Source organism: Balaenoptera musculus, chromosome 3, assembly GCF_009873245.2.
Source record: "Balaenoptera musculus isolate JJ_BM4_2016_0621 chromosome 3, mBalMus1.pri.v3, whole genome shotgun sequence".
In the NCBI taxonomy this organism is placed as follows: domain Eukaryota; kingdom Metazoa; phylum Chordata; class Mammalia; order Artiodactyla; family Balaenopteridae; genus Balaenoptera; species Balaenoptera musculus.
In genome coordinates this window covers 168,563,136-168,591,001 of record NC_045787.1, presented here as the reverse complement: position 1 = coordinate 168,591,001, position 27,866 = coordinate 168,563,136, and the positions used below count along the sequence as shown (strand labels likewise).

The 27,866-nt window shown below is 44.1% G+C and overlaps 1 protein-coding gene across 1 annotated transcript in view; it reads right to left on the bottom strand.

Annotated features, from left to right (window-relative positions):
• LOC118892648 (zinc finger protein 28 homolog) overlaps positions 1–18,430 on the bottom strand; it is a 29,543-nt gene extending 11,113 nt beyond the window's left edge. The window contains exons 1-4 of the mRNA XM_036847388.1: positions 18,295–18,430; positions 17,914–17,966; positions 15,553–15,807; positions 6,867–6,993 (exon numbers count right to left, since the gene is read on the bottom strand). Coding sequence (XP_036703283.1) covers positions 6,867–6,993; positions 15,553–15,807; positions 17,914–17,966; positions 18,295–18,430 — 571 coding nt within the window. The remainder of the gene's footprint in view (positions 1–6,866; positions 6,994–15,552; positions 15,808–17,913; positions 17,967–18,294) is intronic.
• Positions 18,431–27,866: the final 9,436 nt, after the last annotated feature.

Here is a 27,866-nt window from a genome sequence, read left to right as displayed (position 1 = left end):
AAGGGTTCCCTTGTACCACATCTGTGTTTCTCATTGTCCCCAAATGCCATCAGAAGTTCACCTCAGATCCTATCACTGCCACCAAATCTGCTAAATAACAAAAATTCAACAGAGTAACTTTTAAACATCTAATAGGCTTTATTAAACGACTCATGAATCAGGCAGCATTTCAGCTAGCAAGCAGAAAGGAGGTCCAAAGACCTGCAGAAATAATGGTTTTTTAAAAACAGAGACGGGACAGAAAAAGGAAAGTTATTAGCAAAGAGTGCATTGTTTCAGGCAAGGTCACCCTTCTGAGGGGAACAGAAGCGTGGGCAGTCTATCAGTGGAATACCTCCTACTGTAGATCAGGAAATGCCAGGTTCACTGGTTAAAGGCCACATTCCTGGGAAAAGTTGAAGCTGCAGTTTGGTTCGTTATTAAGTCTTGGTTGGCTGCCTAACACAAGTGACTCCATTTTGGACCTACTGTCTCCCATTAATCAGATTTTATTTCCAAAAGAGATCATATTCTGAGGTTCCAGATGGACATAAAATTTGGGGGGACACTACTGAACTCGGTATATGTATACTTTTATATATTTTAAAATCCATTTAAGTATCAACTTCCAGTGTTATCTGAAATAGTTATTTTACTGTTCTGCTTATACTGTTTCCTGGAATCAGAAATATTTTATATTTTATACATATATATATATACGATCTCCATCTTCATATCCCTCTAGCCGCTACTGTGCTACTTATGAAAGGTCAATGAAAGGTAGATATGGTTCTATTGCATTGTGTTATTTCATTGTGGGTAAGGCTGGGATGTATACTTCCCAGAATCGTCTTTATAATTTCGGGTTATAATTCACCAATAGCCTAATTTGCAAGAGATTTGGAAGGTACAGGTGAAGAAGCTATTTCTCTCAGTACTATGAGCCATCATGCAGACAGACGGACCAATGCATAGGGGATTGTTGGACACCAACTTGCAGCTTGTTTTTCTGATTATTGTATAATTATTGACAACTCTGGTCTATCAAGTATGAACACAAACAAAACATTTAAAAAATGAAATAATTAAACACTGGGTAATCACATATATATATGCAAGGTAAGTAAATATAGTAGGTTTATGGCTTAGGGAGCAGTCAGCTATAAGAGAAAACATGGGCTTTCTTGGTGGTGCAGTGATTAAGAATCCGCCTGCCAATGCAGGGGACACGGGTTTGATCCCTGGTCCGGGAAGATCCCACATGCCGTGGAGCAACTAAGCCCGAGTGCCACAACTACTGAGCCTGTGCTCTAGAGCCCATGCTCTGCAACAAGAGAAGCCACGACAGCGAGAAGCCTGTGCACAGCAAGAAGAGCAGTCCCCACTTGCCTCAACTAGAGAAAGCCCATGCGCAGCAACGAAGAACCAACACAGTCAAAAAAAAAAAAAAAAAGAGAGAGAGAGAGAGAGAGAAAACGCTCACAATAGGCCAAATACATTCAAAAGTGCTTACTGCAATCACAGAAGTATCCAGAAACAACAAATGTAGGGTCAGTGCAGCTTCAACAATGCAACCAGGGAAGTAAGTTTCCTGCATTTGGGTGGGAAGGAAACAGCCTTTCTACTAAAGGAACAAGATGCTTCTTATAGAAATCACATAATTATGAGAATCATCAGACATGAAGGGGGGGGTCACAGGATATGAGTAAATCACTAGGTGATCTTCTGAAGCCTGAAGAAGTAGGCTGATGGACACCAAAGAGCCATAGGAACATGCAAGGATCTGTGCGCACTCGAAAACCAAAGAAGATCCATAATGAGGGAGCTTGTGGACAAATGTGGAATCTGCTGCCCAACAGGGAACTAACGTCAAACACATGTCTGGTTGGGGGCTGTTCCACATGGGCAGAGCCAGAAGTCAGAAAACGGTGCTGGAACTCAGGCTCACCAGGTTGCCATGCATCTCTGTCTCCTGATGGTACAGAAGACCCAAGAATCATGGCTTCCCCACTTCTGCTTTCCAGACCTCATGCATCTTCTTCCCATGAACTTTAACTCAGAACCACTAACAGAAGGACTCTGGATATACAATTTCCCACCTTACCCAAACTGACAACACAATTCAGTAGAACTGTCTGGACAGGAGCTTTCATCTTCATGCCAGCAAGTCACTCTTCTTAACTCCATGCATCATGTCCAATTTCCAACCAAGATCACGGACATGAACAGCGGTCAAATTATGAACATAATCAGATGAGACAGAAGGTCCTCCAAGACCTTGCACAATTACTAATTTCTGTGAGGACATATATGCAACAAGGAAACATGGAAAAGACACACCTTTCAGTTTAATACTCCAGGGGAGGGTAAACACTGAGCCAGAAAATTCCAGTATCTGTAACAGTAGACCAGGAAAGACATTTCAACAATACAGGTCTCATGATCACATACTAGGAAAACAATGGGACGTAAGAATCAAAAATTTTTTCATCTAAAATTATACCAAGTTGCACATGAAAAAAACCCCAAAACCAAAAACCACTTAACATCCCTGGGTTCAAAAGACACTGTAATGGAAACGAGACAAGTTTTATATGAGGTATAGATGAAGGGACATGGAGGGATAGTTAATTATCTTAAGTGTTCAGATCAACAACATGAACTAGAAATTAATACACTGGGATCCCTATTCAGGATGAGGCACTTACAAAGGAAAAACCATGTTTATAGCAAAAGATTTCTGTCGTGCCCTGAGTTTTCATTTACAAAATAAGTGAAGTGCTGAAGGTTTTTCCACATTCTTTCCATTCATAAGATTTCACTCCATGTGATTGCTTCCATTTACAATGAGGTTTTAAGGGAGAAGGAAGGCTTCCCCCCAGTTTTGTATTCAGAATTTTCACCAGTGTGTGTCTTCATGTGTCTTTGCAGGGATATCAGATACCTGAAGGCTTTTCCACACTGCTGACACTGATAGGGCTTCTCTTCACTGTGTGTTTTTATATGTTGTCGAAGGGATGAGGAAGTAATAAACGTTTTCCCACATTCTGTACATTCATAGGGTTTTACTCCACTGTGTGTTTTCACATGTTTTCTAAAGTATTTGGGACAACTGTAGGATTTCCCACATTCCTTACACACATAAGGTTTCTCTCCAGTGTGGATCCTCACATGACCTTGCAGGGATTTGAGATAGGGGAAGGCTTTGCCGCACTGCTTGCATTCATAGGGTTTTTCTCCACTGTGTGTTCTCATGTGTTCTCGAAGGTAAGTGCACCAACTGAAAGCTTTGCCACACTGCTTACATTCATAGGGTTTCTCTCCAGTGTGCATTCTCACATGTTCTCGGAAGTGTGAGATGCGAGTGAAAGCTTTCCCACATTCTTTACATTCATAGGGTTTCTCTCCAGTGTGAGTTCTCACATGCCGTGCAATCTGGGAATAATAACTGAAGGATTTCCCACATACTTCACACACATGGATTTTCTGTCCATAATGACCTCTTACATGTCGCTGAACAGATGACGGGCAAGTGAATGATTTTTTAGATTTCTTACACTCTAAAGACTGTTTGCTACTGTGACTTTTCACATATCTCTTAGATGCTCTCCCATCATCCTGACATTTATCAGTTTTCTCTACAATGTCTGTTCCACCAGGAGGATTTAGGTATGAGACACAGCTGCAGGTTTGCCCACATCCTTCACATGGATAAGGTTTGTGTCCAGTGTGAGATCTTTGCTGATTCCTCTGGAAAGAACAATCCCTGAAGGCTTTTCCACACTTAGTGCATTTACAGGGCTGAATTCCAGTCAGATAACCCTTATGCACAGTAAGATGTGTAATCTGGTTCTGGGTTTCTAGACTTTGATGGCCTTCTTTACCTTCACAGAGACTCTCCACCAAATGATTTCTGTTCAAAGTAGGAAGCACAGTATTAGGGATTAATAATAATGATTTCTTTATTAATAATTTACTGATGGATGTTAATGATTATTTTGACTATGTATTTGCCATTTGCACTGAATTGGCATGTTTCTGGCACTCTCTGCATTGTGACAAAAGTTGAACAAGTTTAATGCTCCAGCTGAGGGCTCAAATAGAGCCATAACTTTCAGTGTTTTTTACATATTGGGTTTCCTGATCATTGAAATTTCCTACTGAATTAAGTTTCAGATGCTCAATGTCTACATCACATTTATAAAAGTAATGTGTTATAAAAACTCTGTGAGTACACAATTGTTTAGCTAGGTTTATACCTTTTCTTTAATTTCAAGTGAGTCTAACACTCTGCCGAGATCCCCCTTCTCCTTGTGGGAGTGCCACTCACCTCAAATGCCTCTCCTGGGTTACACGCTGATCTCTCATGTTATGAAATGCCCAATTTTCTCCCAAAAAAGAGCAGGAATCATTTCTTGTGAATCTTACTATTTTCTCTTCACTGCATAGTCCAGTCTCCAAAATATCCCAGTGAGCACTTGATCTAGTGGTTTTAACTTGAGGGCAAGAACCTGTAACAATTGGTAACATAACTAAATTCTTGGGAAAGAAATGGTGGGATAAAGGAAAGAGGCCATTTGTACTTTTTTTCCATACGCTGATTCAAAAATGTAAAATACTTTTATAAAGGAAGGAAGGATATGTGTGATATTGTGATTTATAAGAAATATATACATATATATTTGGTCATTCAGATGACCAACATACACTTCTCACATAAATCAGGTCCTTATCCACAGTTCCCTGCTCACAGCTCCCAAAACCTTTGGAATTTCCTGAGTGATAAAAGCAATGGAATAATATTTGATCTCCTGTCCTCAGTTCCAGAAAATGCTTCAGGGTCAGAAGGGTGAAATGAGTGTTCTGTTATTCATAACAAGCCCTTTCTGTCACAATTGGGTTTATATTCATGAAGGTGACTGTTGGAAAGCAGCCCAGGATGGGGGCTGGTTGCAAATGGAGACACCATGTGATTAAAGGGTGGAACTTTCAGTCCCACCCACACCCCCGGACACCCCAGCACCTCTGGGGAGGGGAGAGGAGCCAGAGTTTCAATCACTTGCCAATGGCCAATGATTTAATCAACCATGCATATGTAATAAAGCCTCCATAATCTCCTCCACCCCAGCAAAAAGAAGTTCAGAGAGCATCTATGTTGGTGAAAACATGGAGATAATGGGAAGACTGACACCTGGAGACAGCATGGAAGCTCCGAGCCCTTCTGACATATACTGCCCTATGCATCTCTTCCATGTGACTGTTCCTGAGTTATATCCTTTTATAATAAACTGGTGATGAAGTAAGTGAATGTTTCTCTGAGTCCTGTGAGTGTACTAGCAAATTAATTGAACCTGAGGAGGGGGTCACGGGGGTCACTCATTTATAGCCAGTTGGTCACAAGGACTGGTAACAACCTGAGCTTGAAACTGGCATCAGATGAGGGCGGGTGAAGACCAGGGGTGAGTCTTGTAGGACCGAACCCTTAAGCTGTGGAATCTGAGGCTACCACTGGGTAGATGCTGTCAGAATTGAGTTGACCAGTTGTGAGGAGCCTAAACACACAAACACACAGATCACACATGACGGAAATGGGTCCAGAACCTAATTTAACACTCAAGCAAAGAAAAACTCTGAAGACCTCATCTATTTGGAACTTTGGCAATGGTAGGGAAAATAAGTCAAAATGGCAGCCTGTCCATTAAGAAATACCTCAAAAAAGAATGGAGACTGATGTAGAGATCAATATTACCAGAGAGGCAAAGCAGGAAGAAACTGGGCAAAATGCACATTCCCAAATGCTCCCTTTATAAAAGGAGCTACAGAAAGACTTCTCAAGTGGGCAAGGATGGATGAAAAGTCCAACAGGGAAGCCAGGTTAATGACAAACATCACTTTCTCAAAGACTGAGTCATGTTTCTAACGTTTCTAACAGGTATGTCCAAATACCTCTCCCTGATCCAGAACCTGCTCCTCCCGAGAGGTGTGCCCTCCTGGTGATCGCAGGCACAGAGGCCCTAGAGGAAGCCTATCTCCACTGACCCAGCTGCAACTGGGAGATCAGATGGTGCGTGGCTGCTGTCCTGCTCGTGGAGAAAAGCTCCTCATGGGGAGGATGGAGGACAACAAGCCCTCCATGAGATGGGCCGATTCTCTGGTCCTCATGTCATTGAGGATGGGTGAGTTTGGGTTTAACTGCAGCAAGATTATCAGGTCAAATGTGTACTGATCACAGTGTAACTTTCACAGGGTGAAACTGTAACGCTGCTCTCACTGCCCCAAAGTGACACTGGAGACCACGCTCACATTTATACAATTAGGGAGCCTCAGGATTCTGATCAAGAGTAATAAAAATCAATTCAATATAGAAATATTGGGCTTCCCTGGTGGCGCAGTGGTTGGGAGTCTGCCTGCCGGTGCGCGGGACGCGGGTTCGAGCCCTGGTCTGGGAGGATACCACATGCCGCGGAACAGCTGGGCCCGTGAGCCACAATTACTGAGCCTGCGTGTCTGCAGCCTGTGCTCCGCAACAGGAGAGCCTGCGATAGTGAGAGGCCCGCGCACCACGATGAAGAGTGGCCCCCACTTGCCACAACTAGAGAAAGCCCTCGCACAGAAACGAAGACCCAACACAGCCATAAATAAATAAATTAATTAATTAATTAATTTAAAAAAAAAGAGTTCTCATCACAAAGGAAAAAACTTTTAAAAAAATATAGAAATATTTACTGTCATGAAAAAGCTATTTAACTCTAGGTAGGTTCTATAAAGGTGGGGACCACGTCTGCCTGTTTTTCAACATATTCCTATTCCTTGGTTCCAGTAAGAAAGAACATTGTAAGAAATATTTCTTCCCTAAAGACTAAGTGCAGGGAGGAAGCCGTCCTCACCCACGGAGGCCAGGTTCCTGAAGGTCTCCAGCATCACGTCTCTGTAGAGCTTCCTCTGAGCCGGGTCCAGCAAAGCCCACTCCTCCGCAGTGAAGTTCACAGCCACGTCCTCAAAGACCACCGAGTCCTGAAACAGCCACAGGTTCCATGTCAGCAAGGCTCCCTCTTCACCCCCGTGTGTGGGAGGATGGGGAGGCCGACAGTCAGGAACCGGACTCAATTCCTAGGACTCCTGAGCTTACACTCTTGTGGGAAATGAACACACACAAGCCAATCAAATGCAGTTTATTCAGTGATGGTAAGTGCTGGAAACTGAAGCAACATGTAACAGCAACAATAGATGTAGACTTATAGACACATGATTAAAAAGAACTGTTTTTTACCAAATATAAAATAGATAAACAATAAGGATTTACACAGGGAACTATATTCAATATACTGTAATAACCTATAATGGAAAAGAATTGGAAAAAAAGACTATAGATATATACATACATATGTGTGTGTGTGTGTGTATGTGTGTATGTGTAAGGGAATCATTTTGCTGTACACCTGAAACTAACACACAATTTTCTTTTTTAACTTTTTGGCTGCACCATCCAGCATGTGGGATCTTAGTTCCCCGACCAGGGATCAAACCTGCGCTCCCTGAAGTGGAAGCTCGGAGTCTTAACTGCTGGACCACCAGGGAAGTCCCCTAACATAACATTGTAAATCAACTATACTTCAATTTTTTAAAAAATTGTTTTTAGTGAGAGAGCAGAACCTGAGATGGTAAAGACTGAAAATAAAATCATCATTCAGATAAGAAGGAAATACTTGGTTTGGTCAAAAGTTATTTCCTTGAAACTCCAAGAACAGGAGCAGACTGTCAGGAGGTCGTGAACACTGATTTTCCAGGACCGCTGCATCTGAAGAACTCTCGCCTGGACTGAACAGCATGTAAAATCCTGGGCCACTCCCCTCATATCCGACAGAGGCAGAGACACGACCCCCTGCCAGGATGAGATGGACACCGAGGGCACAGACGCAAGCCAGGGCCCAGGGCCTGGGACACCTGTGGGGTAAGAGGAGCCCTGGTTCCTGAAGGATCTGTCAAGCCAGCAGGGCCTCTCAGATAAATAATCATGTGCCCAGAAATCAAGGAAAATGATCCACAAAGAAGAGTCGCAGAACGATCTGACAGCAACAGGGCCAAACGTAACTTTTAACACAGAGAATAAAAAGCACCTAATTATTATCTTTAGGACAGTATGGATGACACCAGACCCCTGAAATACAAAGCAAGCAATTATTTTTATAAATTAGAATTTTAATCCAAAATATATTCTGACAATCTAAATTATAAAAAATTCCAAATACATCAGCTACAAAGAAGGCAAGGCTGCCTCGCCTGAGGCTGCGACTGGGGTTTGCTAATCACACACCTGATAAGGAACTTGTATTCTAAATACATTTTAAAAAACTAATAGGACAACAATAAAAAATAAAGGGCAACAAGAGAAAAACAAATAATGCATAAATAATGGGCAAATAATGTGAGCAGACATTTCTCCAAAGAATAAATACAAGTGGCCAATAAGCCCATGAAAAGATGCTGGACGTTACTCACCAGGGAAATGCCAAAGCTACAGGCAGATATTTCACACCCACCAGGATGGATATAAGATGGACAAACAAGGCAAGGCAGGGCAGGCGAGGATGTGGGGAAGTTGGAACCTCACACACTGCTGATGGGAAGGTAAAATGGTGAAGCCACTTTGGGAGACAGTCCAGCAGATCCTCAAAATGATAAACACAGTGTCACCATATAACACAGCGATTCCACCCTAGGTATCTATCTACCCAAGAGAGGAGGTGAAAGCGAACACCAACACAAAAACTAATACTCAGATATTCACAGCAGCATGACTTATGACAGCCAAAAAGTGGAAACTCAAAAGATCATCAAGTGATTTGGATAAGCAAACACAATATAATCTCAAAATGGAATATTATTTGCCAGAAGAGGAATGTTGTACTGATCGGTGGCACAAAACCAATAAACTTAAAGAACATTAAGACTCCACATAACACTTATATGAAACGCACAGAATGAGCAAATCTATAGAGATAGAAAGTAGATTAATAGGGCTTCCCTGGTGGTGCAGGGATTAAGAATCCGCCTGCCAATGCAGGGGAACACGGGTTCGAGCCCTGGTCCGGGAAGATCCCACATGCTGCGGAACAACTAAGCCTGTGTGCCGCAACTACTGAGCCCATGTGCCACAACTACTGAAGACCGCACACCTAAAGTCCATGCTCCGCAACAAGATAATCCACTGCAATGAGAAGCCTGCGCACGGCAACGAAGAGTAGCCCCCGCTTGCCACAACTAGAGAAAAGCTCGCGCAGCAACGAAGACCCAACGCAGCCAAAAATAAAAAAATAAAAATAAAGTTCCCTTCAAAAAAAAAAAAGTAAAAGAAAGTAGATTAATAAACTGCCTAGACCAAAGGCGGTGCTGGAGACAATGAGTTTAGTAAATGCCTGTTTATCTTCTGTGTTTTTAGTATTGGATGACTGAGGTTTTCTGAGTGGTTTATCATAAAACCACACTTCAAGTCTTGTTTCTGCTCAGAGTCTTTTCAAGTATTCAAACATATTTCTCACTCTGAGCTCTTGGTAATAATAGACACAGAAATCTCTCTAATGCTGATCTGCCATACATGTTTGGTTTTTAAAATCATTAAGAGAGGAAAGTGAAGACAACCTACACAACAGGAGAAAATATTTGCAAACGATGCGACCAAGGGCTTAATTTCCAAAATATACAAACAGCTCATACAACTCAACAACAACTACAAAAACAACCCGATCCAAAATGGGCAGAAGACCTAAATAGACATTTCTCCAAAGAAGAAATACAGATGGCCAACAGGCACATGAAAAGATGCTCAACATCACTAATTATTAGAGAAATGAAATAAAAACTACAGTGAGGCACCACCTCATGCCAGTCACAATGGCCATCATTAAAAAGTCTACAAATAACAAACGCTGGAGAGTAGGTGTGGAGAAAAGAAAAGGGAACCCTCCTACACTGTTGGTGGGAATGTAAATTGGTACAGCCACTGTGGAAAACAGTATGAAGATTCCTCAGAAAACTAAAAATAGAATTGCCATATGATCCAGCAATCCCACTCTGGGACATATATCCAGACAAAACTATAATTCAAAAAGATACATGCACCCCTATATTCACAGCAGCACTGTTCACAATAGCCAAGACATGGAAACAACCTAAGTGTCCATCAACAGAGGAATGGATAAAGAAAATGTGGTATGTGTACACAATGGAATATTACTCAGCCATAAAAAAGAATAAAATAATGTCATTTGCAGCAAAATGGATGCAACTAGAGATTATCATACTAAGTGAAGTAAGTCAGACAGAGAAAGACAAATACCATATGATATCACTTATACGTGGAATCTAAAATATTACACAAATGAACCTGTCTATGAAACAGAAACAGAATCACGGACACCGAGAACAGACTGGTGGTTGCCAAGGGGGAGGGAGTTGGGGGTAGAATGGGGTGGGATGTTGGGGTGAGCAGATGTAAGCTTTTATATACAGAATGGATAAACAACAAGGTCCTACTGTATAGCACAGATAACTATATTCAATATCCTATGACATACAATAATGGAAAAGAATATTTTAAAAAAGAAATAACTGAATCACTTTGCCATACAGCAGTAATTAACACATTGTAAATCAAGTATACTTCAATTTTAAAAATTAATTTAAAAAAAGAAACAAGCAGTAGAAATGTAAAAGTTTAAATAGACTTTTCTTAGCATAGACTTTTAAAACTAACTGTCATTAGGGGACTTCTCTGGCTGTCCAGTGGTTAAGACTGGAGCTTCCACTGCAGAGGGCATGGGTTCGATCCCTGGTCGGGGAACTAAGATGACACGTAGCGCAGTCAAAAATAAATAAATAAATAATTAAAACTAATTGTCATTAAAATTAATTTTCTTTCTAAAATATGTTTAATAAAAAATATAAAACAATTTAATGGAAAAATTTCAAAACATTATTGACTAACAGCATCCGAGAAGGAAATGAATGGAGGGATGGCACATATCCACAGAAAAGAGACCAGGATGTCAGCTTCTCCCAAACAGGTTAAGAGTTTTAAGAAAATTCCATTAAATCTAAAATTGGCTTGTTTTGGGGATGGTTTGATTCTGTTTTGTTTGAACTTAAAGAAAAACTACTTCTAAAAACTGAAATGGAAAACAAATTTCTAAAACTAGCCAAAATTTTCTATGGAACAAGGTGGTGGGATATTCCGTAACAGACATTGAAGCGTTTTAAACTGCAGTGATTAGGACAGGATGGTGTTAACAGAGGGATGGACAAATACACCAATGGAAAAACAGCGCACTGAAACAGGCCCACCTGTTTTTGTCAAGTGGATCGACGCCAGAGCATAAGCTGCTGGGCAGGGGCCAGATGATGACACTTTGACCTGAGGGGCAGTGATCACTGGGTATTTACAGGGGAATAAGAAATCTTTTTCCTTAGTAACTGCACATGCAATAACCAATTCACTGTGAACTTAACTGTGAAAGAAGAAAGTAGAACACATTGAGAAGTTACAGGCAAACTCACTCATGACTTGAGAGTCGGGGGAAGTTTTCCTATACATGAAAAGAAAAAAGAGCTACAACGGAAGAGATGGATAAATTCAGTTCAAGTCTATTAAAGTTAAGAATTGTCCATGAAGGGTAGAATAAAAAGAAATGATAGGGACTTCCCTGGTGGTGCAGTGGTTAAGACTCTGCACTCCCAACGCAAGGGGTCCGGGTTCGATCCCTGGTCAGGGAACTAGTTCCCACATGCACGCTGCAACTAAGAGTTCGCATGCCACAACTAAGGAGCCCGCCTGCCACAACTAAAACCAGGTGCAACCAAATAAATAAATAAATAAATATTTAAAAAAAGAAATGATAACCCAGACTTTGGGAGAACATCTTTGCCACCCCTAGAAATGAAAAGAGATGAATGTCCAGTGTATGTAAATAACACATAAAAAATCAATAAATATACAAATGAATTAAAGGTGAGAAAACAACTGAAAACTATTTCACGGAAGATGAACCACCACTTACAAGAAATGCTCAGACTCAATGATTATCAGTAAAGACCAATATACAATCACAAGCAGATCCCATTTTACACACTTGAGATGAACAAAATTAAGCTGGAATCCCCAAATCTCCACGTGCTGGAAATGACGTGGAATTAACACTCGTCTCCAGCCCTCCATCCACACTTCCTAGTATTTTGAAAATATCCATAATCTACAATCCTACAATTTTCCTTCCACATGTAAAAAATTTATATTGCATTGGCACTTGGAGACAAAATCAAGGAGTTTAACAGCAGTGCTGACAAATCAAAATTAAACATGAGACAACTCAAGCCTCACACGACTGGATGGAGGATTTAACCAGGTGACCTCTGACACCAGCACGTGTGAAACAGCCTGGGGCTGACAACCACAGAGAAGCCTTCTGTGTGCCATTACTGGTGTGCTACGGGTCATGTTCACTTACTGCAGATTCAGCAGAAGCAAAATCAAACAAAATGATGCTTGGTGATGAAGGACAGATGTAAAGCTGCAAAGAATAACAAAAAGACCAGGATGATCGGCACCCTGGGGGTCGCTCACTGGGAAGTGCTACCAGCCAACCAAGGGAATAAAAATCTACACCTTCCAGTAATGGAACAAAAGTCTTCAGTACTCACACTGAGTCACATGACACAAGGTTCCATCGAGGAAACAAAACGGAAGAGCAGCCAAGTGTGAGCCGCTCAGATCAGCAGCGTGCTGCCCATGGTGCACAAGGAAACCCCAAGTCACAAGGTCAAAGCCATCCGAGCTGGGGGGCTGGGATCCCCCTGCCGACACACAGCCTGGCTGGGCGCCCCCAGGGCAGGGGGAGGGACTGAGCTTCAGAGCTCCACATGCCTGTGCTGCCCTTCTCAGTGTGGAAATGCCCCCTCCTTCTGGGTCTCAATTCTCACCCAGGAGGAAATGCTCAAGTTGAAGTTCTGACCCAGAGGAACTCTCCAATTCATCAACCCTCTCAATAGCAGTTGAGCTCAAGGAGCCTTCTCCACGTCTGACCTTCACAGACTCACTCAGGGTGCACACATCACACTCAGAGCATCAACTCCCTTGGATGAAGCCAAAAGCAAAGGTCAGGGAACAGCTGAGGGCAGCAGAACCTCAGAGGACAAACCACCCCTAGCATTCCTGCAGGTGGATCCCCTCCCCCATGCTCATGCCATAAACAGCTCCTTCTGTGGTGGTTCTATGGTCTGGAGGCCACCGGCGTGGGAGGCGGGTAGGGTGGACAGCAGGACCCAAGGCCACCTTCCTTCCCCTAGGGAAATTCTGGGGCACTTTTATGATTTGAGGAACAGGATACTGCTCATCCCTTTCAGAAGACAGACATCAGTTCACTAATATGCTCATGATGACAAGCTGTAACTCATCTAAAAAGAAGTGAGCAAGTCTCAGTAGCACTGGTCACATTCCACAGAATTTCCATTCATCTCTATTGACCAGCTAATAACAGGAAGTAGACAAGAATCAGACAGTGTCAGAACTCTGCACCCTGCATGGAAGAGTCACTACGATTCCTATGAATCTTTTAAATCCATCTCTCCACACATTTCACATGAAGGGGTGGGACTGCCTGCATTTCCTGAAATTCTAATGGAAGAGAAAACATTTTCTGTACTGAGACACTTCTCCCCAGAGGCATCTCTGGTTAAGGCCCAAAGGCCCAGAATAATACAAGTCAGCAGGAAAGGGCAAAGACCTGAGATGCTTACTACCCTCACTAAGGAGAAGAAACCAGGCAGAAAGAATGCAGAATTTTACACTTGCTGAAACCGGAAGCTGGATTAGGGGAAGCTATTAGTGCCGAGCTGGACCCAGAGGAGGCAGCTCACAGGTGTCAGGGGACAATGCTGAACCCTCCCTGAGCCCTGTGCTCCTGGAAACTTCGATGGAAGCTGAAAGGACCCCCCACCCTTTGGTGTTCTGGAAAACGGCAGGCTGCAAGAAACCGCCCCTGTGCCCCACCTGACTCAGATAAGACTCACATGGAGGCCCCTTGTTTATCCAGGACAAGGCCAGATGCAGTCCCCGCAAAGCCCCATCTCCACCTCATCAGTGATTGGTGGAACTGTTCCCCCCACTGACCAAGCAGAACAAATGCTTGTTGGCCAAACTTTGGTTCAGCTCCTCTCCTTCCCCCTGACCTGGCCTCACCGCAGCCAGCAGACAGACCCCTAAGGACAGGCTGGCCTCAGGGATCTGCTATCCAAGCATCACACCTGGTCCCTCCTGGTGTTGTTTACTCCTCTGTATAAGAGAAAAACTCTCTTTGCCCAACTCTTTGAGATGCCTGCAGATCTTAGGGTCAGATGTCCCCCTTCCTGCAGAGCCCCTGTGCCTGGTGCAACAGACCCTTCTCCCCCTGCAGGGACTCATTTGGATAAAGGTCTCTTGTTTTGAAGTTTAGATTATTGTATGCTACAGGCTTGACCAAGTATTCTCAATGGCCATGTGAAAATTAAGAGAAAACTCACTAAAAAAGATGTTGGTGGGGAGAAGGGGGAGCCTCAGCCAGTACCACCTGACATCAATTACAGGAACAAGTGTCAGTTAGAGACCCCAACAGAACAACTGAAAACAAGAAAGAATCACCAATTGCAGGCCACAATAGGAAAAGATGTACATGCATGGCATCTTCTCAAGAAACTGGCTACCCCAGCAACTAGCTAACGAGAAACCAGCATCACCCTGAACTCTCCATTTTCTCCAATGGAAGTTGCTTCAGTACTATAACCTCTCTCAACTCCATCCTTTCTCTCCAATAAATAAGCTCGCTTGACTTGCATATGGCTTTTGCTATTCGTTGTCTGTCCCAAATTGCAATTCTTTTTTGTTCCCAAATAAACCCATTTTTGCTGGTAAGTAACTGACTTTTATTTTTAAGGTCAACGACTATTTCTTAGCCCACCTTTGATCACGCTTCTCACCCACAGGCCCCTGATTTTGGGTCTCTCCCCCACCTCAACCCCCCCCCCCCCCGCAGCCCCACCCCAAGCAACACTGAGCTGCAGAACAAGCCCTTGCAGACCTGGGCCGAGAATGCGCTGACCATAGGGAGGCCCGATCCTGAAAAACAGCCTTGCTCTCACCCGCCTTACAGAGAAGAGAAAAGCCCTTTGCTGTGTGGTTGGAGACGCTGGCACCTCTCTGAGATCCCAGCCTCGGCGCTATCGCAAAAGCATTCGCAATACAGGCTCCTTCCTTGACAAGTCTGGGCTGGACTTCATCTGTCAGGTCCAGGGCGGGTCCCCTCCCCACCAGCGCCTGAGCGTCCGCTCCGCTGGTGCTCCCTCGGACCCCACCCCCTGCCCTGCCGGCCCAGGAACAGATCAGGGCGCTCAGACCCCGCGCGTGGATGGGACAGGACACCTGATCCACGTCGTGGGTGAGGGTAGAGAGTAGAGTGGGGACTGAGTACAGGGAGACGGGGCCCGCGGCCCGTTCCGGCCAGTTGGAACGAGCCCCAGCGGGCCATAGCGCATGTCCTGCGCACTCACCATCTCAGCCCCGCTCTCGGTTCTCACGGCGTCCTCTCCGCGGCCCTGCGGCCCGACCGCCCGCGCAGGTGAGAGGGACAGCGACGGGTCACCTGGACCCCATGAGGCGCGCTGGACGCCCAGGAGGCGGAGAGCGACGTCCCCGCAGGAGGGGATGCGTCCGCCCCCGGCTCTGATTGGATGAGGCTCAATCCCTCGCGCCCTGATTGGACGGACCTCCTTCAGGCCCTGATTGACAACGTTGCAGGCTTGATTCTGAGAGAAGGGCCAGCTGTAGGTCACGTGCCGGAGCAGGGCGGAAGTGCCTTCAGCCCTTTACCGCCTGGCTTTCTATGGGACGCCACACCTGGCCGCCAGGATCCTGGGCTATGAGCAGAATCTGCTCCTGGCCACACAGCATCAGCCCAAAGCTTGCAGACCTTTTCTCCTGAACAGAAAAGTGCTGACTCAGTCTCCCCTCCTAGTATCCCCACCTGTCCAGGGCTGTCCCTGCCCTTTAGTCCGGGGGCTGGGATACGAGGGGACAGGTGTGAAAGGAAAATCAAAACGGAGTCAGTATTGCTAAGAGAGCGCTCTAAAATGGAGCCAGGAGGCCACTGAGGAAGTGGGGTTTATGCAGGTCTCAGCCCAGATGGAATCTGAACTTTTGACCACTTACTGCCTTAACGCAGGCATCCAGAACATCTGCCCAATGACCCAGAAAGTCAAGATACTTATTGGACCCTTCCCCTAAATAACTCGTGACAGCCTATCCCTTAAGGACAAATATTTCCTTCCCTGTGTGATGAAATGAAATTTATACTTTGAGAAAGCACAAGTAAATTTTAACATAAAACGCTCTCTCCGTCTGTTTGGAACTCCTCCCTCCCCACTTAGTGTTTAAGCATATGCATTACACGGTAACCACACCTCTTCAAAGATAGGAACGCCTTCTCAAACGTAAAGATCAAACTTTTCCCTTTCTTTTGAGGCTAGCAATGTAACTTCTGTCTTACTGCTCCTTTTGTACGTGCTTACCTGGACTATGTATCTTTGGTGAACTTTATGTGAAATGTCAGTATGTCATTTTGATGTACGATCTTTCATCTCAAAAATGTACATGACTGTGTTTTCGACTTCTAACTGGTGGAACAGTTCTCAGAGCTTCTGAGAGACTGTCTCCTGGGTTATAATCCTCAGTTTGGCTCGAATAAAATTCCCTTTCTTCTTAATTTGATGGTTAATTGAATTTTCCTCCGCGTCTGTCAGAGTCAATCATAATTTCTGCCAGACAACTTTAACAACCTTGTGGCTTGTGCTTTATAAACCCCTGACTCTTTCTCTTCCCCAGAACACTCTGGTTTTACCAGAACCTGTGTACCCCAAATTGAAATTCTTAAGACCCCCAAATAAACCGCTTTGTTCTTTGCAGCCTCAATACTGATTATTATTGAACATGATAGAGGAGGACCTGGGGAACTCCTGGGTCAGGGGACGGATGGAGGGCAATGTCACTGTGGATCTGTGCCCTTCCTTTAAGAACAAAGACACTGTGACACCACTACAGGCACTGCAGAAGCCAGTTTTTTTTTTTTAACACCTTTATTAGAGTATAATTGCTTTACAACGGTGTGTTAGTTTCTGCTTTATAACAAAGCAGGAGCCAGTTTGACTCTGACCTTTGACATTAGGAGGTCCGGCCCTCCTGGCCTATTCACACATCTGGGCTCCACCAACTTTTCCCCGTCCCATTTCTTACGCACATCATCAGGCTCCCTCCCCACAGGAGGAGAGAACTCTGGGTCGGCCCCACACCTGAGCAGCACTGAGGTTCCGAACAAGCCCCTGGTCAGCTTCTCCAGAGAATAGGAGACGCAGGGGACCCTGTCCAGTCCAGCCACACTGACCCCCAGTCCGCGCACCGCCCTCACTCGCCCAACTTCCCTCCTCACACGAAAGAGAAAAAGCCTTTTTCTGTGCGGTTGGAGAGGCTGACATATCTCTGAGATCCGAGCCTCGGCGCTATCGCAACAGTATTTGCAATTCAGTCTCCTTGCCAAGTCCGGGCCTGACTTTACCTGTCAGATCCAGGGAAGACCTCCCTCGCCCCCAGCTCCTGACCGTCCTTTCCTCCCTCGCAAGCTCACTCCGCCAAGGGCTCAGTCCGGATGCCCAGACCCCAATCCGCCGCCAAGGGGGAGAGTCAAGTTGGGACCCCGGGACTGGAAGCCGGGTCCCCTCCCCGCGGCCGAGGGGGAGAATTGGGTCTGGACACGGGGGTGGGTGGGACGCGGGGAGACCCTGGCCAGACTGCCTCTTTCGGCAGGTCCGGCCAGTTCGAACCAGCTTTTTCCTTGTTCGGACCCCGGGCCGCGCACTCACCATCTCCGCCTCCTTCCGGGTTCTCTGAAGAGTCCTCCGGGCGACCCTCCGACCTGGGCAGGTAAGACCGACGGGGACGCGACACCTGAGGCCGCGCGGGACAAGTTCGCACCAGTGTGCGGCCCGCTGAGAGAAACTTCCGGGGGCTCGGAACGCGCCCGTCGCCCGCCCTCATTGGACGGCGCTCCGGGGCCCGCGCCCTGATTGGACGGTAACCCTTGCCACGCCCCCGCCCCGATGGGCAGTCCTCCTGGTCCCTTCCTACCCTGATTGGCTGGTTGTCGGGACCCCGCCCAGTCGCCGCTGACTGGACAGTTCAACCAGGCCCCGCTCCTGCCCCGAGTGACAGGCCACAGGGACACGCGTGGCTGATTCCCCAGCCCGGGACTTGGGCTCCGTGCAGAACCCGCTCCCAGCCAGGAGGTCCCTGTGGCATCTGCCCGCAGCTGGGCGGCTCCCCTGTGTCCTCCTCCTGCACCTGGAAGCCCAGATTCAGTTTCCCCGCGGATCGCTCCATATCCGGAGCGAGGATGAGAAAAGACGAGACACAGGGCTTCGTGAACTCCGGAGTCAGGACACTGCCCGGGGAGAAGTCACCGGGGGAATGTGCCCGTTAAGAACCAAACTCTCAGTGACGTCAACACGTGCAAGGCAGGGTCAGGCTAGGTTTTGAAGTGTGACCCTTGACACGGGGAGGTCCCACTTTTCGTCCCCGCTTCCTGCCTCTGGGGCTTGAGATCAGCAACCCAAAAGCCAGGGACCTTTCCCCCGTGGGAAGTCGGACCCCGAGGCCCCAGCCTCCCTGCAGCCTCAGCACATACACAGGTGTGAAATGTCACCGTTCTCAGGTGTGCATTTTACACTGCAAAGAAATTTGTGTCCGATCAGGCTTTAGTCAGTCCAAGTGAATTTTGAAATGTAGAAGTCTATATTTCCTTATTCAGATTGTATAGCGATGGTTGCACAGCTGTGCGATGTACAAAAAGCCACTGAGTTTTACACTTAAAAGTGTGAGCGTATGTGAAATAGAGTATGTGAAATATATCTTCATTTAAAAAAACAAATTATAAGGCTATTTTATATCCATGATAACCCTACCTCCTGATCACCACTAAAATACTTTCTGTCTCACTGGATTTACCTATTCTGGACATTTTATATATCTAAATGGAATAATACAATATTGGCCATTTGTGTCTGGCTTTTTTCCTCAGCGTAATAATTTCAAGGTTCATTCACATTGCAGCATGTCAGAGCTTTCTTCCATTTTATGGCTAAATACTGCTCCATCCTAGGTACAGGCTATATTTTGTTTATCCATTTTATGAAATACATGTATATTTTGAGGCAGGACAATAAAATTTAAATGTAAAATTCTCTCTGTCCTTTTGGGCCTCCTCCCTCCCTCCCCTTTAGTGGGCAGTGAGCATCTGCCTTATATATTAACCAGACCTCCTCAAAGATGGGATGCCTGCTCAACCATAAAGATCTTTTTTTTTTTTTTTCCTTTCTTCTGACCCTAGCAACGTAACTTCTTAGAAGATTAGCATTCTTTCCCAACTTTGTAAGGGGTCATGGTTACTTACGGGGTTGCTTTGTACATGCCTACCTGGACGGTGTATCTTTGGTGAACTTCATGTAAAATATCAGTATGTCATTTTGATGCATGAAATTGAAAATATATGACTGTGCCTTTGACTTCCAGCAGGTCAAGTCCTTTGTTGTTTTTTTAACTGGGTTGTTTGCATTTTTGTTACTGATGTGTGAGGTTTTTAATGTATTCTGGACAATAAAACCTTATCCCTGGACTTCCCTGGTGGCGCAGTGGATAAGAATCCGTTTGCCAATGCAGGGCACACGGGTTCGAGCCCTGATGCGGGAAGGTCCCACATGCCGCGGAGCAACTAAGCCCGTGCACCACAACTACTGAGGCTGCGCTCTAGAGCCCGCGAGCCACAACTACTGAAGCCTGTGCGCCACAACTACTGAAGCCCGCGCGCCTAGAGCCCGTGCTCCGCAACAAGAGAAGCCACCACAATGAGAAGCCTGCGCACCGCAACGAAGAGTAGCCCACGCTCACTGCAACTAGAGAAAGCCCACACACAGCAACAAAGACCCAACACAGCCAAAAATAAATAAATAAATAAATTTATATATTTTAAAAAAAGACCCAATGCAGCCAAAAATAAATAAATAAAATAAATTTATATATATAAAAAACCCAACCATACAGCTCTTTGTGAAATATTGACATCGTGGTGACATGGCTCTCTCCTTTCCTAGAACCCTTTCCATCATTCCATTTATTTTAGTCTGCTTTGATGTCATTCAATATAATTAAAAATGTTTTGCATATGGTTCTCTCTATATGTTTCATTAATTAGACTTATTTTGATAATTGAATAATTTCATTTTTACCTTTGGACATGTCACTTTTTAAGTTATACACTCAGCTTCTTTTTGGTAATGATTAGAAAGGTATTGATGTTTATTTTTACATTGTTTGCATTCTGAAAACCTGTTAATCACTTTAGTTTTTACGGTTACCCTCATGTGGTTTTGAGGTTCTATATGCACAACTGTTTCAGCAACAAGATACTTTTTTTCTTCCTTTATAATTCAAATACCTATTTCTCCTGGCACCAGCTAGGCTATCTAGGAGACTGCTAAAGGGGTGATGAGTATGTAATTTTATTGAATAACTGACCTTTGACTACTTATATATAATTTCTATCATGAAAAAATTTTTTGAAGATGCCTTTCAAAAGATTATGAAAGTTCTCATCTATTCTTAAATTAGTAAGAAATTTGTCATGGATGTTAAATTGTATAAAACACTTTTTATCCATGCATTGAGATTATTTGAGATAGCTTTTTAAAAATGTGGGATTATGGTGAGTTATATTGATGATATCACAGCATTTTATATTTGAAAACACAATGCAGAAAAATGCATAAAATGTACACTCGACAGAAATATGACAAAATAAACATCATGACATCACAAACTGGACAAGAAAGAGAGGCTGCGGCTACACCTCACATCCCAGTGGTTATGATGACCTGTCAGGAGAGCCACCTGCCCGCTCACAGTCACCAATATCCTAAACTTTTAAAAGGTCATTTCCTTTTTCCCTCTAGTTTCATCAGCTAAGTATACAATAATTTTCCCTGGTTTATATTGCATGTAAATAGAATCAAAGAGTATGTATCATTTTATATCAAATATCTCTTGTTCAAAAATATTTACAATCTTCCTGCGCTTAGCCCTTCATTCACTTTACTAATCTATTATTATCCTTCTAGGACTATACCATTTTCATGTATTGATTCAACTGCCAGCAACTATTTTGGTGTTAACAAACCAATTTGTAAAAAAAAAAAAATTTTTAAAACCCCCAGTATCTGCAATGGGCTTAAAGCGATGTGCACTTTGGGCGCGGGGGTGGGAGGGGGAAAAAAAAAAAGCGACGTGCACTAAAAGGACGTCAGCCTATACCAAGTTGCAAAAGAAAAAAACCCCCAAAACAAAACCGACTTATCATCCCTCGCGGCAAAAGACACTGTAATGGAAATGAGACGAGTTTTATATAACTACAATTATTTAAAGACCTAGATAACAAAGTATATGCAGTACGGATGAAGGGGACATAGCGGGATAGTTAATGCCCAGTTTTTTTACGTTTTTAATGACATTTATTGTTTTCTTTCTAATTTTACAAGTAATCCATGTTCACTGCAGACAACTAGAAAAAAATAAATAAAATAAATTTAAAAAAATAAAATAAAATAAAGCTCTTAAATGAATAGAGTGCACCAGAAAGATGATGATGATTATGATGATTGTTATTATTATAAGCAGGAAAATGCCCAATGTTCGGAGTGCACTTCAGAGCCATGTTCCCCAAGATCCAAACCAATCAAAATCAAGTAAGTCAAAGAAAGACCCCACCGAAAGAGTCACCTCTTTCAGCCAAGGGGCTTGCTCAGTGAGCTCATGTAACTGAGTTTCAACTTTCCCAGGTGTTAATCCAGGTAGCAGGTGGTGTTGGCCACAGCACAGATACCTCCTTGCTCAGCTGTAAGATAACCGAGGCCTATCCTATTATCAGGAAAAACTCTGGCCAGAGTGTCTAAGGTTCTTTGTTGGGCAGCTGTGGATTCTGTCATACTTTCAAAAGTTATGGGGAAGTTCCTGATCAAGCGTCATTCACCTTTATTCCTCACCAGGAAGTAGGGTCCTGCCAAAGGAAGCAAATCCTGAGTCATCGACGCCTCCTGGAAAATCCTTTCTAAATTAACAATGTAAATTTAGGGGAGTTGAGCAATAAGGTGTCTCAGTAAGTTTGTAAACAGGTGGCAGCACAGCTAGATAATGTGAGAGGCACTGCCCGCTATGCGGTAGCCATTCAAGCATTCATAGGCCCAAGGAGAACTGTTACCGAAACGCAAGTCCGTGTGCCCAACTTGGCACAGTGAGGCTAAACAATACCAAAACATTGGAGTTTGGAACAAAGAAAGGTTTATTGCAGGGCCATGCAAGGAGATGAGTGGCTCATGCCTGAAAAACCCCAAACTCCCCGAAAGCTTTCAGCAAAGCCCTTTTATAGGAAAAGTGAGGGAGGGGTGTGGTTAGTTGTTGCAAACTTCTTGGTGTCTGATCCTTTGTTCTTGAGGTCAGGTCACGATATTCCTGTAAACCTCCACCAAACAAATGTTACTCTCTGTTCTGACAAGAAAAGGCAAGGTCCCAAGACACAACTTTCACCCTCCGAGGTCCAGGCTGGCTAAGAGGAGGCAGATCTCGGTTGGTGGCTCCCTCAGGGCCAGGTCCCCAGACCCTGCCCAGCTGTCATCGCTGAGGGAGCCAGGCACCCAGGACCCAACTGGCCCTCAGGCTCCTCAGGCCACCCAAACGGCGAGGGCCAGGTCCCACAGACTGTGTCCCACGCAGACTACCGTTGCCATGAGGTCGCAGAGGCGGGGATGGGGGAGAGGTTCACCGCCCCCTCAGGGCCTGGGCCCGGCCAGTGGGCGGTCCTGGTGAGGGCTCTGGAGCCCTGCAGGACACACCCCCAGCCTGTTCCCTGGGTCCCCCAGCTCACCCGCCAACCCGAGGTCAGGATCTGCCTCTTACCCAACTCTCCACCTGAAGACCACCACTCCGGCGACCTTTGGCTCGACGCCCCTCCACCGGTTGCTCATTGACAGCTGCTCGTTTGGGGCGGGGCCCACTGCAGCACCGACCAATGGCTGAACGGGCCCTCTAACGATGGCCCATTGACCGCCGCTAGCTTGGGGCGGGGCCCGCTGCAGCACCGACCAATGGCTGAATGGGCCCTCTAACGTTCGCCCATTGACAGCTGCTAGCTTGGGGCGGGGCCCACTGTGCCGACCAATGGCTGAGCATGACCTCTAACGAGGCTCTAACCTTCCCGCGTTAATGGTCTCCCGGTAACAGTTGCCTGGTAACAGGGTGCGGGGGTGGAGGGGTAACTTCTCATAGCAACGGCCAAGCGCTAAGGGCTGCGCACTGCAGCGCTCTATTACAGTTCTGAGCAAACTTAGTTATTTAAATGAAGTCCCAGTTTTACGTAAGTACACTATCGATATTAAAGCTAATTTTAGAAATTCTTATATTTATTTATTGATCACACACAAAAATTTTCCCCGATTCCATTCTTAAAAACTTTCTGTAATTTTCTATGTCCATTTTAGTTTACTCCTTGTTCTCTTTCTCTTGGAAATAACCAGCTTTACGTTAGGACAAAATCACTTTCTCTTTTTTTTAAAATTGTTTTTCTCTTTTTTTTTGGCCGTGCCACACGGCATGCAGGATCTTAGTTCGCCCACCACGGATGGAACTCATGCCCCCTGCAGTGGAAGCAGGGAGTCTTAACCACTGGACCGCCAATGAAGTCCCCTAGGACAAAATCACTTTCATTTCCCTCATACCTCATACTGTTTCTAAACAAAAAACATATCTTACTTTCCTCGAAAATAGAATTATTTCCCTAATTATTTTCAGTAGTTTTAATTACATGTATTAAATTACATGTATTATTATGTATTAATTAGAATTCTTAACAATTAGAACTAAGAAGTAAGCAACTGTCTTTAGCATTTGGAGAATCGTCAGACTTACAAGAACTTTTTATACTTTCTAGAAACGTGCTGTTTCATAGAAAATTTCTCATTTTTACCAATGGAATATCGTTAATTCCTCCATAGAAGGAAGCAAAAAGTGGATAAACCTATGCTCAGTAACTAATGTTTCAATATTTTTTCTTATTTGGAAATGATCTGGATATTCCATGTATTTAACTTAAATCATCATTTAACTTAGGAAAACTTTAAGATTCTAGGTTACCAAAAGACTTGGGGAGTCTTTTGGAAAATTCACCTAAAACTTTTTTCTCTTGCAATCTATTTATTTGTTTTCAACTATTATGTTTCGATTAGTTTTGAAAATTTAATTAAATCAAATTATTTTTTTTCCTGACAAATTTTGTAAGAGATAAAGTGAAGTTATTTGACTTTCGGTAAACTTAAGTAAAAAAAATTTTTTTAACATCTTTATTGGAGTATAATTGCATTACGTTGTTGTGTTAGTTGCTGTTGTATAACAAAGTCAATCAGCTTACGTATACATTTATCCCCATATCCCCTCCCTCTTGCGTCTAAGTAAAATTTTTATATTTAATGCAGATAACTCCAAAGACATGCCTATTTTAATTAAGCCAACAAATGCAAATTAGCTTCACTAGCGAATATTCTCCCAGATGACGTGAACCTGAAAAGCATTTTGGTTAGTTTCCACTACACTTCTGGGAATTTAATTTATATAAGTGCTTATTTTCTTTAAGGCAATTAAATAGAGCTCCTTTTAGAATATAAATTGATTTTGTCAATACCATCCAGAGGTAAAAAAACACCGTATCTTTAATGTACATTCAAAGACATACACAAACACACAGATCCAGAGACCTTAGAAGACACTTTAAGGGTTTCTTGTTTTTCTAAGTTGAAAATAACCTTTCCCCCTTTCCTTTTACTTCTCATTACAAATACATCCCTGAAGTTTGTACTTTAAACATATGGCCTAGATTAGGAGTTAACATTTTTTATCTCAAAGGCACAGGGAAAGGATATAAATTCCTCTAAGAAGGACTTTGGCTTCCTAAGACCAATAACTTAAAAGCTTTTTGAGATAAATAGGGAAGGTTTTAGGATTGGTAAAAAGAAATAGATATTGGATTGCCTCTACAGCTGTTTTTTTTTTTTTTTTTGTAAGGTAAGTACAGTTGCTCTCAGTTCCTCAAAGAATGGGTTGTAGTGTAAATGATATCATGCGTTGCTCCACCTCTCCACCTTTGCTGGAATGTTCTTCTTTCCCTATGGGTACATTTAACTTAAGGTAAAAGGCCTAACGAAATTTTTTTCTTTCAGGCACTGCATATCAGCTTCTAATCTGGCCAAATTTCTGGTTTAAAGTTATTAAGCCCTTTCAAATGTCGTGTTAGGTTTCAGCCAGGAGAAGCAGTGAATATTTCTGGCAATATGAACAACGTCTTGGATTCAAGAAGTGTCCCCAAGGAGGTACAAAATATATTATCCTCACGATAGCTAGAGTCACTCACAAAAGAGCCAAAGAAAGCGCCATCAACTTGCATGTCCCAGGAAAGCAGAAAGCCCAGCCAAGTTCTTTTCCTTTTTCCTATTTATTTATTTGTTTACTTTTGGCTGCATTGGGTTTTCATTGCTGTGCGTGGGCTTTCTCTAGTTGTGGTGAGCAGGGGCCACTCTTCATTGCAGTGCGTGGGCTTCTCATTATGGTGGCTTCTCTTGCTGTGGAGCACGGGCCCTAAGCACTTGGGCTTCAGTAGCTGTGGCACGTGGGCTCAGTAGTTGTGGCTCGTGGGCTCTAGAGCGCAGACTCAGTAGTTGTGGCGCACGGGCTTAGTTGCTTCGCGACATGTGGGGTCTTCCCGGACCAGGGCTTGAACCGTGTCCCCTTCATTGGCAGGCGGATTCTTAACCACTGTGCCACCAAGGGAAGTCCCAGCCAAGTTCCTAAGACATGCAAGGAAGCAAATCTATCCCTGGGAGAAAAAGGACCAATAACCAGTTGGTATGGATTTTGGAAAGGAACAGCCGTGAAGTGTTATTTCCCTCTCTTGACTGGGCAGTACAGAGATTTGGGAGTGCTGACTATGATAAGAATTTTCACCCTTAGCCGATTTTGCCAGTTTTTCCAGGATCGCATCTGCAGGTTCTGAGTGGGGTAGAAAGTGGAGAGCGTAGCTCTGATTTTTACTAGAACTTGTCTAGGGTTTTAAATCAATTTTAATTTTAGTTTCCCCTAGGCTGTTAAAGAGAATAATGCAGCAGTTTACCAGAAAATCTCTGAGTCTCATCAACTCTGGGAGGGATCCTCCTTTCAAGGTAGGTATGAGGGTGTATATGAGGCTGTTAACTTGTTGGACTTTATGTTGCCTTTTATATCATTAATTTTTCATTACCTTTTTGCAAGGAAACTTTTAATGAAGGTATTTTTGGAATTTTGAAGTCTTTTGGGAGCTTCTGGGTGCCAATTAAAGTAAGTATCCCATTCTGTTTGTTTCATTTGGGAACTCTTGAGTGCACCTCTGAAATGATCTTATCCAATTAGAGAGGTTCTTCTAATGGGCATTGCAATTCCCCTGGGGGTTGACAGCAGTTATGTAGGACCCTAGTCTGTTAGGTTAGGTGCAACCCACATTTCAGTCTGGCCATGTTTTGGGGCCCCCAACATGACAGTTACCAAGCCAAGTTCTCAGGAAACAAAACAAGCTTAGCAAGATTTTGCCATTATTACAAATACCTACAGCTTCTGGGACCACAGTTCTTAGATATTAAAAAAAAGCAAGTGTGCCAGAAGGGGATACACTTGACTCTTTAGCTTTTAAGGATCCCATTGTATTACTGTTTTTATATTTTTAGCTAAGCTTTTGGGTCTCTCGAGACAATCTGATACCTAAAAGGGACATAATGCTGGGTTGGAAGTTGTGTGATGTATTACGCTGTACCTCATTGCATGAAAATTAATCTTCTTGAGGTTTGAGGGTGACCCAGTATCAATCTAACCCATTTTGTAACCAACTTAACCTAACATGGGTGTCTGAGTTAGGTGGCAAGTGCTTTAACAGCATTGAAATTTGCATCCCTTGCCCAACTTTTGTGGCTATGGCTTCTGAAATTCCCATGTAGCAAATAGTCTTTACCTCATGTGCACATTAACAGCATCCAATGGTAACCAAGGAAATGGAGCTGTGGACACCAGTAGCAACCAAAGAACTAGAGACAGGGACAGAATTAAACCAGCAGACCTCACAGATGGGCACTGTGGACTCATTCCTAACAAATGGAAAACTGCAGTTGCCATCAGCAGGTCCCAATGTGGACTCTGGGGGAAAATTCCAATACATAGGGAACTATACACTAAACCACCAGCAGATCCCAGTAAGGAAACTGGGAACAGAACCAAGGGCTGGGGCTTAGAAATTACTGCAGACTTCCCAAGAAAAGGCCCCGTGTGCACCACCAGCAATTTCTGTGTAAACTTGGACTAGGGAAAGGGCTGACCCAGCAGACCTCAACAAATGGGGACTGTGGACTCAGGGCTCCACATGGTTGGGGAACTGCAAGCTGCCACTAACAGTCCCCATGTGGATCCCGGGACAGAAAAAAAGTTGGGATTTTCCAAACACCTGGAAATTACAAACTGAGAAGCCAAGTAGAGTGGGAAGCTCAATGTGAAGAGAGTGGAGATCTGAACCAGGAGGAACTTACCCATGGCCCTCAGAGACAATGAGAAAGATATTGAACTCAAAAGCGTTCCCTCGTACCGTACCTGTGTTTCTCATTGTCCCCAAATGCCAAGCATGTGTCTGGTTGGGGGCTGTTCCACATGG